At 41.5% G+C, this 19,464-nt stretch overlaps 1 protein-coding gene across 3 annotated transcripts in view; it reads left to right on the top strand.

Annotated features, from left to right (window-relative positions):
- The window catches only part of CSMD1 (CUB and Sushi multiple domains 1), a 2,066,326-nt gene that overhangs the window by 1,016,630 nt on the left and 1,030,232 nt on the right, over positions 1-19,464 (top strand). For all 3 annotated transcript variants that reach the window (XM_025272930.3, XM_044938991.2, XM_044938996.2), the window contains one exon: positions 15,893-16,100. In XM_025272930.3, the coding sequence (XP_025128715.3) occupies positions 15,893-16,100 (208 nt within the window). The remainder of the gene's footprint in view (positions 1-15,892; positions 16,101-19,464) is intronic.

Raw genomic sequence — 19,464 nt, forward strand, 5'->3', positions numbered from 1 at the left:
GCATGGAGATATATACGAGTATATAAATAGAATGATGGTATCAAAAATATAGATGTAACAATAGTCAGATGGAGATTATATCTACATTCATTTTTCTTAAGGGTCTAATAAATCAGGTTCAAAGTATTTTTAATAAGGTTTGACAGAAAACAGCAAAGTTCTATAAAGCAATTTTCCTTCAATAAAAAATTAATTAAAAAAAAAAAGAAGACAAGTCGCTTCAGTCATGTCTGACTTTTTGTGACCCCATAGTAAGCCACTAGGCTTCTCTATCCATGGGATTCTCCAAGCAAGAATACTTGAGTGGTCGCCATGCTCTCCTCCAAGGGATCTTCTCAACCCAGAGATGGAACCCATGTCTCCTCCATCTCCTGCATTGACAGGTGGGCTGTTTACCACTAGTGCCACCTGGGAAGCCCCAGAGGAATACATGGGTTAGCATCAGTTATCAAATGATAAGACATTTCTGCTTGGTCATTCAAAATGTAGATTTTTAAGAAAAAGATGTCATAACAATTAAACCTATATCAGTAATCGAACATCAGGTATCATTCACATGCTTTACAAATATCTTTGTATTTAATGTTCACCATGACCCTGGCTTCCCTGGTGTCTCATATGGTAAAGAATCTGCCGGCAATGCAGGAGAACTGGGTTCCATCCCTGGGTCGGGATGATCCCCTGGAGAAGGGAATGGCAACCCTCTCCAGTATTCTTGCCTGGAGAATCCCACAGACAGAGAAGCCTGGAGGGTACTGTCCATGGGAACACAAACAGTCAGACATAACTGAGCAACTAACATTTTCACTTTCTTTCATATCCCTGCAAGTTAGGTGTTCTCGTTGGTCTTGTTTTTCATGCAAAGAGTTTCGGGCACAGAGGCATGAGGTCACACAGCGGTAAGTGGGAGAGGCTGAACTGTGACCTGGCATCTTATTCCATCTGTCCCTGCAATGCTCGGCCTGTTCCCTTTTAATTTAAAAGAAAGAATAAAAATAGGTTTCTTTAGAGACCTATGTTTTCATTGGAGCACAAATTTTTGAAATGGGATTGAGCAAACAGATATTTTCCTCCTGACAAATTATTCCTCAAGCCCCGAGGAACCTGGGAAGGGGAGGGGAGAACGTGGCCCCTGCTCCGGGGAAAGTCCTGTGCAACCCGGTTTTCTCCTTGGGGGAGGGACGCTGCTGAGCCCCGCACCCTCCCATTTCTCCGCCTGCTCTTTGTGCCTTGCGGGTGGAGGTGTCTGGCTGGCCTGCAGGCCCCTCGGGGATTACGAGCCTCAGAGGAGAAGCAGAAAGGTAGGCGGACGGCAGCAGGGAGACGTGACCGCCCGTCCCTGTGTTGTCGTGGACGCCGCGGCTGTGGCGGCTTTCCGTGAGCTCTGTGGGGTGACACCAGCCACAGCCTTGGGGCCCTCAGATGAACTCGATGCATCAGCGCAGCTCAGGGGAGCCTCACACCCACAGAGGGATGCTTGGCTGGAGGACCTTTCTCATATTTTACTCTGAAGGCTAGATGTGATTGGCTACAGCTGTTTATAGAGTCTGTCAGTCTTAGAGAAAAGGAGGTGGGTGGGCAGGGGTCCGCTCCCAGCCAGATAGTCCTCCTCTTGGAAAAGGCTCTCTTTGCATTCGGTTGATCCTCTCTCCCCTCTCTTCACTGCAGCCCTAAATCCCCCCTACCTCCAACTTGTCCTCCCAGGAACCCTTGTTTAGGGGCAGAAAGGTGAGGCCTAAAGGATGCTGCTGGGCACAGGGATCCCAGTACCTGCAGCCAGGGGTTCTCTGGCTCCAGGTGAAGTGGAATTAGACACTTGAGGCAGGAAACGAACCACCTGACCCTTGGCTGGTTGATCATCCTTCCCTCCTTATTTTCCATTTTCAGCCAGCAGAGTCTTTTTGCACCCACTAAGAATTATTTCAAGAAAAGCCACAGGGAAGTGTAGGCATGGCTCAGCATTTTATTTAGACCACACACCTCTGTGGCAGGTGTTGTGTTAGGAACTTGGCATGCATTAGTTGATCTTATCCTGTCTGGAAGTGTTCAAGTTTAATATTAATCCTCAGAACTTGCAGGTAAGGAACCTAAGCCTGTGCGATGTGAGGCGTGCTGTCCAGAGCTGCAGAGACGGTGGGTGCAAAGGCAGGTCTCACACAGCGCCTCCTGCTTGGGGCAGTTAAGGACAGGTGTGTTTGCTTTTTCTCTTTTGCTCTGTTGAGAAGCATGACCTGCAAACCACTGAAAAACAGCTGTAAACGAATTATTAGCAGAGTCTATAGCTATTTACTCACTGAGGCTGTCACCTTGTCTCTCTGTCTCAACACATGCATTTAAGATAAATATTCACTGAAAAGTGTCAAAACCCATTGTCACTGTTACTGAAAGAGTACAGGATGTGGCAGCTGTTTTGCTTGTTTTAGAGAATTGACGGATTTTATCCGTTTCAGGACAGTTGTATTTCCTTGGAACAATGAATGATAGCAAGCAGAGATGCCATGAAATAAAGTGCCAGGAGAAGTCTTAGCAATGCCCTTAATAAAACATGCTAAATAATGGATGCCATGTTTCATGTAAAGTTGCCTAAAGTTGCAAATTTCTTTAATTGATAAGCCTTACATAATATGACTGGAAACGACAACATGTCACTTGCCAGTGCCTTATGAAATGTCACTCAAGGTTTTTAATTGCAGACATTGTGCCACTGATAGGGAAGGGAAACTCTGGGAGAAGATACAGCCGGAGGGAGGCAGGGAGGGAGAGGAGTCATGCTTTATTGTGGGTGTCAAACTCTGTGATATTTAAAACACAGCTGTGTTTTTATCAGTTATGTTACAGAGGTAACATTGTAAAAATGAATCTTAAATGATTAATCATGTCAGGACCAAGCATTGCAAAATAAGGTTGAATGGGATAGTCTTCATTTAAGAAACACAGCTCTGTATTAAGCGTAGACAGCTTTGGGGAGTTTAGTTTACAGCACTTATCTATATATACCAGGTAATAAACAACCCTAAGTCTCACCAATTGTTTTTAAATGTTGAAAATATATGTCCATGTTATTATAGTAAATCTGGTGTGCATGCTTTGCATTTCACAAGGCTACAAGGCTTTCTGATAAGCACTTTTTTTTTTTTAACATTATCTCACTGAATACAATCTAACATTTTAAAGCATAATTGTAAGTGCCTGTATACCAGTTATTTTGAGGCCCAAGTTGCAGTATTTTTCCAAGATTTTTTCTCATGTAAATACCATCTTAGGTTGTAGGACTGAAGCTGTCTTGTGACCAAATTAATACTTGTCCAAGGAAATGCCATTCCTTGTGATGGACAGTGATGGACATGTTTACTAGCAAGGACCCTGTTTTCTTACTAGCTAAGACATCCTGGACAAGCTGTTTGCAAAGCCTCTGCCTGTGAATCTGTTGAACTGGATTCATGCTCTTTTTTTTTTTTTTTTTTTTTTTAAGTTTAATATAGTTGATTCACAATGTTGTGTTAGTTTCAGGTGTACAACAAAGTGATTCAGTGTGGAATATGTGCATATATGTGTATACATGTGTATCTAGACTAATACAATTAATGCTTTAAATCTCATGGGACTGGTAAAGATTAAATGAGATGCTGGAAGTACTCAGTACCAATAATAGCCATTATTATTGAAATCATTATTACTGACAAGCTAGAATGGAACAAAGGTGGAAACCAAAGAAAGCAGTTCATCCTCTGAAACTCTTAGAGGCTAAAATCGTAGAACATAGTACATTTTGGTTTTATTTTTAAGATTGGTATTAAGTGATAAACATTTCAGTTTTAATTGACAGCATTTTCTTCTCAATATCCTCAATATTATACAAATTAATAGTTCTCTCTCTCCCCATAATTGAGCATAATGAGTGTTTCCAGTGTTTGCTTCTACACATAATGCTATAATTAGTGTCTCTGTATATATAGCATTGCCTTTGTTTCTTCTGTTTAATTATTTCCTAAGGAAAGAATTCTTGGGATGTTATTTATGCTTTGCAAACTTGCTGAGCAAATTTCCATGCCACACGTATTTTTACTACAATTTCTCTTGGATTTGATGTTCGCATTTCCTTTTAATTTGCTGAGGATTTAATAGCATGAAAACGATGCCCCAAAGTTGGGTTTTTTTTTTTTTGTTTGTTTTTTTATTTCCAGTAGACTATGTCTGCTGTCTATTTGTGTTTGTTCATTTAAGAAACATTTATGCAGGACAGACAAGATGTCAGATATATTTAACAGTCAGGTCAGTAGACTCTTTCTGTCAAGGGCCATAAAGTAAATGTTTCATGTATTTCAAGCCATATGGTCTGTGTTTCAGCTACTGTAGTCAGTAATTTTAGAGCAGAAGTCTCCAGTGACTACCTAAACAAACAGGCATGACTGTTTCTACATGCAGCCTGGGGTCTATTTACAATAATAGATACCAGGCTGCATGCAGCCCATAAGCTGTAGTCTGCTTACATAAGTTCTTTGCTGGGGCTACAAAGTGAACAAAACAAGAAAAGCCCCAACTGCCATATCTTTGTGGGGAGAAGTGAAAGTCGCTCAGTTGTGTCCAAATCTTTGTGACCCCATGGACTAGAATTCTCCAGGCCAGAATACTGGAGTGGGTAGCCTTTCCCTTCTCCAGGGGATCTTCCCAACCCAGGGATTGAACCCAGGTCTCCTGCATTACAGGTAGATCTTTACCAGCTGAGCCACAAGGGAAGCCCTCATGGGTAGAGGTCGACCACATAAATCAAAACAAAAATAAGTAAAAACAAATCAATATGTCACATACCCAATTGTAATAATTGTTTACTTAAGTGTTGACAGACACATTCACTGAGACAGTGCCCTCTGATTGAGCTGTGGTGACTACTGCTTGGTTTGCCTAAGACAGTCCTGGTGTTAGCACTGGAGGTCCCCTGTCCTGGGAAACCACTCTTTGGCCAACACAGCAATATTTGTACCCCTCATGGGGGTGAGAGATTAAACGACATGAGACTGTTGAGAGCATGGTCGAGATCAAGGAAACAGCCAGGACTTTGATCCTGAGCAACCACAGGGTGAGTGAAGAGCAATGTAGAAGCCAGTATGGCTGGAGTGGAGTGGACAGTGGCATGGTTGTGGGAGAAAAGGTCAGAGGGAATGGATGCTGAGGGATTCTGGGGCCCTGTGGGCCATTATACAGAGCCGTATGGGAAGACATTAGATGGTTTTGATGAGAGAAGCAGCGTCATTGCATTTTGAATTTAAGAGACTCACTCTGCTGCTCTTTTGAGCCAAGAATATGTGGTGGGAAGGGTGGAATGGGGAAACCTATTTGAAAACCACTCCAGTCTTCAAGGAGAGATATGATGCTATTTTGAGAGGTAATAGGAGCAGTGGGGCTTCCCTCATGGCTCAGATGGTAGAGAATCTACCTACCAATGCAGGAGACGTGAGTTTGGTCTTTGGATCAGGAAGATCCCCTGGAGAACGGAATGGCTACCCACTCCAGTATTCTTGCCTGGAGAATTTCATGGACAGAAGAGCCTGGAGGGCTGCAGTCCATGGGGTTGCAAAGAGTCAGACTTGACTGAGTGACTCATCACTTGCACAACACAAGCAGCAGTGGAGGTTGCAAGATGCATTTGGATTCAGAATACAGATTAGAAAGGTCAGCTTTCCAAGGAGACTTCTCTGAGGACTTCGTGGTTACCAGATTCCCTCCTGCCTCTGGCTCAGGGCATTTTTTATCCTCTCATTCTGATTATTTAGCATTACATTAAAAAAAAAAAAAGCTTATAGACATCATTTTTTAGAGCAGTTTTAAGATTATAGAAAACTTGAGCAGGAAATAGCATTCCTGTATATGAGTCCTTCTGTCCCCCTGCAAAGTCTTTCCTATTATTAATATCTTACAATAGTATGGTACTTTGATTACAACTGATGAAATAATATCAATGTATTTTGACAAATGCATAATGCCATTTACCTACCATTGCAGTGTTTTGTAGAATGGGCCCACTGCCTTTACAATCCCTTGTGCTCCAGCTGTTCATTTCTCTCTCCACCCTAACCCCTAGGTGACCCCTGATCTTTTTACTGTCTATAGTTGTACCTTTTCAGAATGTCATATTGTTGAAGCTATACAACATGTAGGTGCCTCTCTCTTCACAGTATGCATTAAGGCTATTGTGTCTCTTCATAACTTGGCAGTTCATTTCCTTATATTTCTGAATGATGTTTGTTATTTAGTCACTGAGTCATGTCCAACTCTTTGTGACTCCATCTTAGTTCAGCCCACCAGGCTCTTCTGTCCATGAGATTTGTACAGGCAAGAATACTGGCATGGGTTACCATTTCCTTCTTCAGTCTATTTCTGAATAATATCCCATTATATATGCAACAGAAATGGCAACCCACTTCAGTATTCTTGTCTGGAGAATCCCATGGAAAGAGGAACCTGGTAGGCAAAGTCCATGGGGTCGCAAAGAGTCAGACATGACTGAGCAACTCACACTTTCACTTTCAAGCTATTGAAGGACATTTTGGTTGCTTCCAGTTTTCATCAATTATGAATAAAGCTGTTAGAAGAAGCAAAAAATCAAGCAAAAGAATACAGATTAAAGAAATTGCCAGTAGAATTCTATGACACAGTGGTTGCAGAACATGAGAGAAACAGGAGAGTCATGTACGATGCCAGTTTTTTCTAAGCCACTGGAAGAATGGGCTTCCCACTTATTGAAATAGAGAAGGCTGTGGAATTTGACTTGGAAAAATAAAGTTTAAGAATATTATCTGAGCAAAACCAATACAATATTGTAAAGTTAAAAATAAAATTAAATTAAAAAAAAAGAATATTATCTGGGAACTAGTAGATCTGGATTGCTATTTAGACATCCATTTGGATATGCCGAGTTGGCAGTTGGTTACATAAAAGTGAAATTCAAGAAAGATCTGAAATCAACCTTCAAGCTAGAGAACTGTCAACATATGTACACTATTTAAATCCATAGAACTGAGCCTAGATGAGACTGCTGGTGACTTACTTCAGTTGTGTCTGACTCTGTGCAACCCCATAGATGGCAGCCCACCAGGATGCCCCATCCCTGGGATTCTCCAGGCAAGAACACTGGAGTGGGTTGCCATTTCCTTCTCCAATGCATGAGAGTGAAAAGTGAAAGTGAAGTCGCTCAGTCATGTCCGACTCTCAGCGACCCCATGGACTGCAGCCTACCAGGCTCCTCCATCCATGGGATTTTCCAGGCAAGAGTACTAGAGTGGGGTGCCATTGCCTTCTCTAAGGACTGAGAGATGAAATCAAAATAATGGGGGGACCAAGAAAGCATGCCCTTAAGGTTAGAGGCAGCCATGGCTGTGATATATAAGAAACTAGTGAGCAAAATCATATGTACACATTGTAAAAGTGTCATTTTTTGATGCTATACTGTACCTATGTAAGATGTAATCATTGGTGGAAAGTGGAAGGAGGGTACACAGGATCAGTCTGTACTATGATTGCAACTTCTTGTGAATTTGCAATTATTTCAAGATATGAGAACTTTACAAGTATATTGACAAAAAAGTACTTCACAGAAGATGATGTGGACAACTGTGGGATGTAGTTGAGAGTTTTTATGAGATGAGAACTGAGAACTGATCCTTGGATTTGTTGGTGTGGCTGACGTGAGACGAGCGGTTCTTGTGGACCAATGAGAACAAAATCCTGACTCAGGTGGATTCAGTTAAGGATGGGAAAAAACTAAAGATTGCAATTATAGACATTTTTAAGGTGTGTTTCTGGGAAAGGGATTTTATTTTGTTTTATTTTTTTTAAATATAAATTTATTTTAATTGGAGGTCAATTACTTTACAATATAAGCTAAAGGTAGATATGGAGTCTGGAAATAGATGTGGAAACAAAAGTTCAGTTCAGTCGCTCAGTTGTGTCCGACTCTTTGCAACCGCATGGACCACAGCATGCCAGGCCTCCCTGTCCATCACCAACTCCCGGAGTTTATCCAAACTCATGTCCATCGAGTTGGTGATCCCATTCAGTTGTCTCATCCTCTGTCATCCCCTTCTCCTCCTGCCCTCAATCTTTCCCAGCATCAGGGTCTTTTCTATTCAGTCAGCTCTTGGCATCAGGTGACCAAAGTATTGGAGTTTCAGCTTCCGCATCAGTCCTTCCAATGAACACTCAGGACTGATCTCCTATAAGATGGACTGGTTGGACCTCCTTGCGGTCCAAGGGACTCTCAAGTCTTCTCCAATACCATAGTTCAAAAGCATCAATTCTTCTACACTCAGTTTTATTTATAGTCCATCTCTCACATCTTACATGACCACTGGAAAAATGATTTTTCCATCTAGCCTTGACTAAATGTACCTTTGTTGGAAAAGGTCTCTGCTTTTTAATATACTCTCTAGGTTGGTCATAACTTTCCTTCCAAGGAGTATGTATCTTTTAAAAGAGTTACTTAAACAAAAGAGTTACTTAAAAAAAAAAGTTTTTTTTGAATGGGAAGTATTATAACATGTTTTTATGGGGCTTCCCAGGAGGTGATAGTGGTAAAGAATCCACCTTCAGTGCAGGATAACAGGAGATGTGGGTTTCATCCCGGGGTCAGGAAGATCCCCTGGAGAAGGAAATAGCAACCCTCTCCAGTATTCTTCCTTGGTGAATCCCATGTACAGAGGAACCTGGCAGGCTACAGTCCATGGGGCTGCAAAGAGTTGGACATGACTGAGTGACTAAGCTATGTATGCTGAGAGCAGCTCTCCAGTCAAAAGAGTAAATGATCATTTGTTGAGGGATTTGGCTTAGATCAGAGCAATAGCACAGGTATAGGTGTAAACTGTATGCTGAGAGTTTACCTGTCATCCAGGGAGGACATTTTGTGGGCAGAAATGCAAGTAGGTGATCATACATGGTGTCAATAGATCATAAAATTTCTCTTTCAATCACTTCTCTTTTCTTAGGGAAATAGGAAACAAAAATCATGTTAAGGATGCAGCAGGAGATGCTGGCAGGAGGAGGAAGAGGGTACAAAATGGCCCTTCCTCGCAACAGAGGACTGTTTCTCCCAGTGGAGAATGGATGTGGGGAACAGAGCAGGGATGTCATCATTAAAAGCCGGGTCGGATGTGGTTGACCCATCACTGCATGTCTATTTGGGTTTTTTCTGGAGCCACATTTACCTTGGGAGCCCATGTGGATTTGGTCCAATTCAAATCTAAGGTGCTGACAGTGGAGTGACAGCAAACACACGGGAGTGATTGAAATGAAGGCCGCAAAACCTGAGGATGGCAAGGGGAGACATGGGAACAAGAGGGGCATGAGGGAAGGAAGTGAGAAAGTGGGAAGATCGGGGAGTGTTGGGCCATCGGGGTCCAAGAGTGATTGGAGTGAAGGTATTTGAGGATGTGACCTGGAAATGTAGAGAGTGGAGGTCTGAAAATGGGGCAGCCCCCTTTGCTGCTGGAAAATGATCATTTATTGCTTTTGGGAAGATGGAAGATGAAGGTGGGGATGAAGGCCTGCCTTGGAACTGGGTTGCTGGAAGAGGGACAAGGGAACCAAGAGTCCGGTGTTCAGAAGATGGTCTAGCTTGATATTGAACTCAGTGAGAAGCAAGTCAGATGTAGCGTTGGAGACACTGAAAGTGAACCAGAAGTAAAAATCTGCAAGGACTGGTGAAGCTGCCCCAGGGATTGTGTAGATGACTCCAAGGAAGAAGGTGCTAGATTCTGAGGATGAGAGACTCCCAACTGGAGCACTTCGGGGGGACAGAACAAAAGTGGTCTGCAATGAAGTGCATGTCTGTGAGCATGTAGTCCAGGACAGTGGCATTCAGGACGTGGGTACAAAACTCAGACCTTAGGGAGGATTTCATGATGCAGCATCCTGAAAAGACATCTGGTTTCCATGAGTGTAAAAAAGTGGGGGTTGTACCCCAGAAGTGGTTGAGATGTGGGAAATTTTGCTGATAGGAGCTTGGGAGAGAGGAAGGAACCATACACGTGAGCTGTGTTGATCTTTGAGGGGAGGTGGGGTGACCTCAAACCAGTACTTCTCACAGTGTCTTCAGTACCCAAGGATGAAGGATGGAAGGGAACGGTCCACCAATGGTCTCAGATATAACACAGGTGATGAGGCTGCAGAAACAGTAGCGTTAGATCAGGGACCCATTCATTCCAGCCCCCCAGAGGAGTGGAATCCTCGGGAAGGGGGCTGCCTTCCGACCACCGGACTCTGTGACCCTCTTCTCCCCTTGTGGCAGCTGCTAAACTCCTGGTGAAAGCGGTGTGTAGATCTTGGAGAACAGTCTTACTCAAAGCGGTGGTAAAAATGATCAAAATAATTAAATAACCTGTCATTAAGCGATGACTTCCCCGGGTCAGGAAGATCCCCTGGAGAAGGAAATGGCAACCCACTCCAGTACTCATACCTAGAAAATTCCACGGATGGAGGAGCCTGGTGGGCTACAGTCCATGAGGTGGCAAAGAGTTGGACATGACTGAGAGACTTTTTTTTTTTTTTAAGCAATGACTGCATGCTAAGTTGCAGAAAATACAAATAAACCATTTTTATGGAGTCATTAGTATTTGCCTGCAGTATTTTGAGCACTTTATAGCTATTGATCTATTTAACCTTCACAACCACTTTACAAATTGTTGTTGTTGTTCAGTCATGAAGTCATGTCCAACTCTTTGCAACCCCATGGACTGTAGCACACCAGGCTTCCCTGTCCTTCACTGTCTCCTATAGTTTTTTCAAACTCTTGTCCATTGAGTCAATTTTTCCATCCAACCACCTCATCCTCTGTTGCTCCTTTTCCCTCCTGCCCTCAATGTTTCCCAGCATCAGACTCTTTCTAGTGAATTGACTCTTCACATCAGGTGGCCAAAGTATTGGAGCTTCAGCTTCAGCATCAGTCCTTCCAATGAATATTCAGGACTGATCTCCTTTAGGATTTACTTCTCTGATCTCCTTGCAGTCCAAGGGACTCTCAAGAGTCTTTTCCAACACCACAGTTCAAAAGTATCAATTATTCGGCACTCAACCTTCTTTATGGCCCAACTGTCACATCCATACTACTGGAAGAAACATGCCTTTGATTGTGTGACATCCTTACTATCTTTATTTATAAATAGCCACACTGAGGCCCAGAGAATAGAACTTGTTATACAAAGGTGCGAAAACTCAGATTCCAATCCAGGCAGCCAATTTGAAAGCTCGCGCTGGTACCAGTATTCTACACAGCCTTAGGGAAGGCATGTTAGAAAACATTGCCTAGTATTAGCAACTGAACATTTTAAATGTGTGTGCACATCTTTCTTCTTTGCTGAATATTTTTCTATACAATTTTTAAAATTGAGAAGAAATTATGCAGGGTATACTCTGCATTTTATAAATTTAATATTGTGAGTCAGGGACTTGCTGAAGCAGTGTTACAGATGCTTGGTAAGTACTGCATGGTTTGGTTGCATTGTAATTTATTTAACGATTTATCTATTGTTAAACATTTTGTTGGTTTCAATTTTTCTTTATTATAAATATGGCAAAGTATGTCTCTAAATAATGTTTTATTCTGTATTTTGAATCATGCCATAAAGTGAAATTCCTAACAACACTGATACCCAAGCAAAGCTTATAATACTTTTACAGTTTGGGATGAAACTTTTTAAAAGTTGTGAAATTCCTTAGGGGACACACTGCACTCTGATTTCTGCTTACAGTTAGAATTATTTTCCCCACTTACAGAAATCAGTACATTCAAACACATCTTTTATTAAAAACCTTATCTTCTTCTTGGATTAACTTGATGACATTCAAACTCCTTTAAGCTGTGGAATTTTTTTTTCAAATGCAAGATTTTGTGGAAACTCAATATAGGAAACGGATTTAAAGAAATAATTGCTCTGATAGTTGCTGCAGGATTAGACTCCTTGACTCCATTTTTCCACTTGTACCCTCTGACCCCTTCATGTGGCTGTCCCAGGAGCACAGATTTTACCATATGGAGTGAAGGGACTCAATATTGATATTCAGCATCTTATTAGGAAACATTTTGGGTGCTAATTTTTATAGTCAAGTATTTACCTGGCAGTTTCAAACCTAACTTCATTTTCTTTCTGCATAATGTGTTAAAAAAAAAAAAAGTGTGTGTGTGGATATGATGTAATTGTAAATAACACTTACTTCAGTAGATACCCTCCCCCAATTTTTCAGCTTCTAGACAAAAAAAAATTTCTCTGTATATAGCAGATTTAATACTAAGATAAATTTTTTGGTACATTTGTTCTACTGTTAAAATCCAGGGATAAAAAAAGAAACTTACATTATATTGATATATAACTATAATATATAAATATTGACCAGAATTATCTAGTTTGTTTTAATAGTTATTTTTAATAGATTTTACTTTTTTTAATTTAAATTTATTTATTTTAATTGGAGGCTAATTACTTTACAATATTGTATTGGTCTTGCCATATATCAACATGAATCCGCCATGGGTATATGTGATTTCCAAGTTTACATTAAATGTTTATGGAGCTTTAAATAACTCTTCAGTTTCCAAGAAGCTTGTCCATAATCCCCATTTCTTAATGTTTTACTTTGATTATTTTGCTTTGTCTGCCTGCCTTTACTTTATTTCTTCTTGAAATTTCCCTGCTGCTCTGCTGATAAAAAGAGCATTTCTGGACTTGTGACTCAGCTATTTGCTGAAAACAAACAGAGCTAAACAAACACTCAACTGAACCCCTTCTAGGTTGCTACCATAATGAAACTTTCTTCTTATAGGCTTGCTGCAGTTTTTAATAAAATATTATTTTTTTTAGAACTTTATATTTGAAAATACCTCATAGTACTATAACTAAATTAGCTTACTTTCCTGCTTTTACTCTTTGAAATAATAAGGTTGGATGTTATCTTAAGCCCAGAGGTATATTATTATAGTCCCATTCCTCCTACTGAAGATGGCTGAGTGAAGGGTCCGTGTAACTGACTCAAGTACAGGAAATGTTGATTTCGGCGCATGAGGAGGGAAGAGAGGGGACTTGACTGAGTTCCAGACTACCTATGAGGCCCAGGCGAATCCCTGAGCACAGCCAGGCTCATAAAACTTGTGGCCCAATGCTTTGTCCTGAGCAAAGGGCTAAGAAATGGGGCAGATCAGGCTGAGGAGACAGGGAGCAAGACAAGGTGGATGAGAGAGGGCAGGATGTTGAACCCAGGAAGAGGCCAAGGAACAGACATGGAGGCAGTGGATGTGGGGTATCGGACAGCACGATTAGTGCAGAGTCCCTGGGGCTGGGACTACACAATTGTCACATATGGACTCCAGGGTCCCCAGCAGGTCACAAAATCTTTGGATACTCAGTTCAGTTCAGTTCAATCACTCAGTTGCATCCAGCTCTGGGACCCCATGGACTGTAGCACACCAGGCCTCCCCGTCCATCACCAATGCATGGAGTTCACTCAAACTCTTGTCCATTGAGTCGGTGATGCCATCCAGCCATCTCATCCTCTGTTGTTCCCTTCTCATCACATGTTCAGTCTTTCCCAGCATCAGGGTCTTTTCAAATGAGTTAGCTCTTTGCATCAGGTGGCCAAAGTATTGGAGTTTCAGCTTCAACATCAGTCCTTCCAATGAATATTCAGCACTGATTTCCTTTAGTATGGATTGGATCTCCTTGCAGTCCAAGGGACTCTCAAGAGTCTTCTCCAACACCACAGTTAAAAAGCATCAATTCTTTGGTGCTCAGCTTTCTTTATAGTCCAGCTCTCACATCCATACATGACTACTGGAAAAAACCATATCTTTGACTAGATGGACTTTTGTTCGCAAAGTTATGTCTCTGCTTTTGAATATGCTATCTAGGTTGGTCATAACTTTCCTTCCAAGGAGTAAGCGTCTTTTAATTTCATGGCTGCAATCACCATCTGCAGTGATTTGGGAGCCCCCAAAAAACAAAGTCATAGATGTTTCCCCATCTATTTCCAATGAAGTGATGGGACCAGATGCCATGATCTCAGTTTTCTGAATGTTGAGCTTTAAGCCAACTTTTTCATTCTCCTCTTTCATTTTCATCAAGAGGCTCTTTAATTCTTCTTCACTTTCTGCCATAAGGGTGGTGTCATCTGCATATCTGAGGTTATTGATATTTCTCCTGGCAGTCTTGATTTAAGCTTGTGCTTCTTCTAGCCCAAAGTTTCTCATGATGTACTCTGCATATAAGTTAAATAAGCAGGGTGACAATATACAGCCTTGACGTACTCCTTTTCCTATTTGGAACCAGTCTGTTGTTCTATGTCCAGTTCTAACTGTTGCTTTCTGACCTGCATATAGGTTTCTCAAGAGGCAGGTCAGGTGGTCTGGTATTCCCATGTCTTTTTCCACAGTTTATTTTGAGCCACACAGTCAAAGGCTTTGGCATAGTCCATAAAGCAGAAGTAGATCCTTTTCTGGAAGTCTGGAACTTTTCTTGGTTACTCAAGCCCCTTATAAAAAATGTCATAGTAATATATGTATGTAAACTCCACACACATCCTCTCATATAATTTAAATTATTTGTAGAATATTTATAATACCTAATACAATGAAAATGCTATGTAAATAGTTGTCAGCATGCAGCAAACTTAAGTTTTACTGTTTGGAACTTTCTAGGAATATTTTTTGTATGTTTTCCATCTGCTGTTGGTAGAATTTATGGATGCAAGAGCAAACTCATTAGGAAAGAGCAGGATGCTGAGAAAGTTTGAGGGCAGGAGGAGAAGGGGGCTGCAGAAGATGAAATGGTTGGATGGCATCATCAACTCAATAGACATGAGTTTGAGCAAACTCCGGGAGATGGTGAAGGACAGGGAAGCCTGGCATGCTACAGTCCATGGGGTCACAAAAAGTCAGACATAACTGAGTGACTGAACAACAACAAAATGGATATAGAGTCTGCAGACACAGACAGCCAAGGGTGTACTCTTTGCTAGGATTATGTGATAGGAAAGAAGGGAGGGAGAGTGGAAGGGAGAAATGAGAGGAAAAAATGGGAAGAAAGAGCGGAAGGAACAGTAGTTACAGTGTCTTCAAAAAAATGTTGTCTTACAAATATTTGGCTGCCCTATATATACAGTTTACTATATACGTAACATTTTGTATTAGATGATTATATAAATTGAATAACATCTATTTTTTTACTATGTGGAAAAAATTACAAGATCCATTTCTCTTCAAAAGAGTATTTATTCCAATGCTAATTTGTATCCTCAGTGTATTATATTTTACCTTACTGATCCTTTCCTTGTCATTTTTCCTTGATTATTCATTTTAAGTTTTCATGTAGCTGTTTCCTACTCAGAATCATTATATGATACTGGTGCCTCTCTGTTTTCATCTTATTCAAGGACTTATCTGAAATTCAAAGCCAAGTGCACGTTCCAAACTCTACCTGATGTAAAGATTAGGGTGGATACTTCTTTTAAGATCACTGTGTTTTCACAGCCAGCTCACAGAAAATGAAGCAAAGATGGCTACATACTTTTAAGACTCAAAATGTTGCCAACTTGTTTCTGTCTTCCTTTGAGAATATGGTTGAGCCACCTGTGAACCTCAGGTGTATAATAACTGCACATCACAGATCTTAGAAAAGACGTAATTTCACTTCTTTCTTTAGTGGTAGTTCAGTTCACAAGGCAATATAATTGGTATACTGTTATGTCTTTCCATAGAACTAAACTATCAAATCAGAAGAAAGAAACCCTCTTTCCGATTGTGTGTCATGATTTTGGATTCAGAAAATATTTGCCACCCATGAACAGTGGCGCTTGATGGAGGTACTTGTGTCTGAAGCCACTTTTAAATGTGCTTTCTCTCTTCTGCCCCTTGCAGCCGAGGGGGCCTGCGGGGGAACTTTGCGGGGGACGAGCAGCAGCATCTCCAGCCCCCACTTCCCTTCCGAGTATGAGAACAATGCCGACTGCACGTGGACCATCCTTGCGGAGCCTGGGGACACCATTGCACTGGTCTTCACTGATTTCCAGCTTGAAGAAGGATACGACTTCTTAGAAATCAGCGGGACAGAAGCACCGTCCATATGGTGAGTGCTGGACAAGAAACGTCCTTCTTTCTTGCCTTGATCTTCTGGCTGCTACAATGTAACCTATAGTGTGAATGATTTGTCAGAGCTTCTGGGATGTTCCTGTGCTGGTCTTAGAGGTAGAGGAGTTGTCTGGTCCTGGACACTGGAATTTGCCTCAGTTTGGGCTCATATGAAGCTACACAGGAGAGGCAGCTAAGTGAGCTGAGCTAGTTTTGGATTTGGTCTGGAGTTGATTCAGTGTCAACAGATATTGTTAGATGGTGGTGATTTTAAAATGTCGTGGTACCAGTCATCTGTTGCCTGTGCTGCAAATGTGTAATTACGTACATCTTTTCCTCCCTGGAGACCATGTCACCAACCTGTGCAGGTCACAAGGGAACCGTAAATGCTCATCTGATGCATACATAATGCTGGTTATCTGATCAGTTCCCTGGTGTGCGTGCTGGTGGTGACAGGAGAAAACCCAATCGAATCCACTATAGCCTCTGGTTTATGGTGTTTCTTGCATGAGCAGACTTTTCTGTGTCCATAATACAATGGAAGAATAAAGATGTAAAGTATACATCAAATTAAGTCACTTGATATGAGTTGAACTGGGTTTTTTTGGTCTTGTTTTATTGTTTTAATTTCTTAGCATTTTAAGAACTGCAACTGCTACCTATTTCAGGTCTTCAACAACAAGGAGACTCCACTGTAAGTTCAAAATAAATTGGAATAGAGGAAATATTGGCTCTTGATGCATTGGTGGAGGAGATAAAATGAGTGATTTTGAACATCTCTATGGGTTTAAGTTTGCATTTCAGTACAGAGACTGAAGGATAAAAATATCAAACCTGACAAATGTCATAAGTTAGACCACCTGTTTTTACACCAATTATCAACACTGAATTTTACTTTATTTTCCAAGACTCAACATTCAACGCAGAGAATTTGTATTTATAGATGGTTATTTCCTTTCATTAATTTTATTGTCCTTATGTTAAGTGTTACTTCAATTAAGAAAAAAATAGCCACTGCCTCTGTGATATTTGTTTTCCATTTCATTCATCTGAGAAATACTTTTAGATTGAGCAGGGTTACCCTTTTGCTTATTTCATGTTATACAATTTAAGTTTTAAGACTCAAAGATTGATTATGTTATTATCTGTGTAGCTTCTTGTAACATCAGAGCTCATGGAACCTGATACAAAGCTGAAAGTTGAGTGTCCTGGATTCTGCTCTAAGTTCTGTCGCAAATCATCGCTGTGACCTTGAACAAATCATTTAACTGCTTATATAAAAAGAGGCTGTACTAAATGAGCTGTACTGTTTTAAATTAATTCATTCAACATCTACTGAGTGCTTTTCTCTGCCCATCAGTGTAAGAGATTCAGTGATGCAACACTTTCCTGGATGTAAAATCACCTTGTTTTAGTTTTCAGAAAACCATTGCAATGCAAAAATATATGGTGATACATTCTTAGAAATTCAGCCATTCCTCGTTAAGGCCTTATTTGTGAGAGATTCCAGAGATCTCAGGCACTTCCTGGATGTTATGTCAGGTTGAGAGGGGGAGAGGAAAAAGTGAGGCGTGTCAGACGATGGTAGTATTAATGGCATCCGTGGTCAAGGTTGGCTTTTGCCAAACAAACTTTGTTTATGCAAGATAGGAAACTCTACAGTGTGAATGTCCATGTCCAAGTCTGAAAGAGAAACAGGGATGCTGAGCAGAGACATGGAGCACAGTGGCGCAGAGTCCTGCAGAAGTCCTCGTGGCCCTCCACACAGCGTGAGCACCCTGAGCAGCAGACCCCTCGGTCTCTTTTGTCTGCAGCAGGTGGCCTGCAGGACTGACTGATCTCACTTGTTGTGGTTTTGCCCATTTCTTCTTTTCTCATCCCTGCTGATTTCTCTCACATCCTCTCCTCCTCTCCGTTTTATCTCCACCAGTCCTTTCCCCAACTCCGGTCCCCTCTTCCTTCAATATCAGACTCAGAAAAGTGTGTGTGGATGGGCTCTTGAATGTGCTAAAATTGTGATCTGTCGGAAATGCCAGGTGGGGCTATGGCCACGTGGGTGCCTGAAAACGACAGCTCATAGTCAGGAATCTATTTAGGGAATGTTGGAGGAATCGCCCCATGTCTTCCTGGTGCTTGGATTCAGACTGAAATGGTTTCCAGCTCTCTGAACTCTTTCTTTTGGTGTTTGCCAGGACATCATGCTTGACAGCAATCTAGCAGCAGTGGGTAGGACCCGAGCAGTTATTGAAAAACCCTGGATGGGACTTGTGCCCTGTGTGCCTTCTGGTCTAATAAACTGGGTTTCCTGTTGGTTCATCGTGGTTCCTCTCTTCTGATAGTCCTCATCAGACATGTATGGAGCTGTGTTGACAATTACCTTCTCAAGATGACTTGCACCATCCTGTTGGTGTGCACAAAGCCCTGTGCACTCGTTGTTCACATCCTTGCCCATTTCTGATGAGGGGCACAAAGGATGGGAGATGGCAAAGCTGAGGGAGCAGGTGAGGGGCGAGGCTGTGTCTGAAGGCCTCTGAACCCAAACCACATTTTCTTTTCACTCTAAGACTGTCCCCCAAGTGGAACAGTCCAGGTTTGAGCCTAATGACCTGTTGGGGAAGTTCCCTTTCCTCTGTTTCAGGACTGACACTGGGGTTTGGATCCTAAAGCCTTGAGCAGACCACCACCTTAAGGGAGATGGGCTACTGGAGAAGCCTCTGAGCACACAAGTGCATCAGTAGAGTCAGGGACAGCAGAGCTTCTTGGGGTGACATTGAGTGTTTATCACAATTACAAAGAGGAATATCTTGACATGGCCATAGGACCACTTTACAAGAGAATGGTCTTCAGTGGAGGCAGAAAAGGAAAACATGGTTTTCCAAAATCGCTACTGAAACATACGCGGGCACATTTACAATACAAAGCAGAGCCACTGGGTTACCTTTCCAGATTTATACAAACGCATAATAGAACTTATCTTCAAAAGACTATTATTTAACTGTAATTTTCGAGTGACAGCCTCTGCCATGTGTCAGATTCTAAATTGGTATATTTAAAAGATTTACCCATCCCCGAACTGCAAGAAAAATACTAAGTGGCCGTGTAGGTGGGTGTACTTCATCTCAGGTGCAAGGTTACACTTCAATGACAGCAGGACCATGCTAATGGCTATGTGTGTAGAAAGGGTGCACACACACATATAATTTTCCAATAATCTATTTTTAAAAGAGAGACTATACAAGCAAGGGCACTCTGAGAAGAAGCTACTTGGAAAATTGTTGAGAAGAATAATAGGATTAGCCTTATTTTCAATTCATTTGGAGTGAAGTTACCAACTCAGCTATGTTTTATGTAAGGGTTGCCAT

The sequence above is a fragment of the Bubalus bubalis genome, chromosome 1, assembly GCF_019923935.1.
Source record: "Bubalus bubalis isolate 160015118507 breed Murrah chromosome 1, NDDB_SH_1, whole genome shotgun sequence".
Lineage (NCBI taxonomy): Eukaryota > Metazoa > Chordata > Mammalia > Artiodactyla > Bovidae > Bubalus > Bubalus bubalis.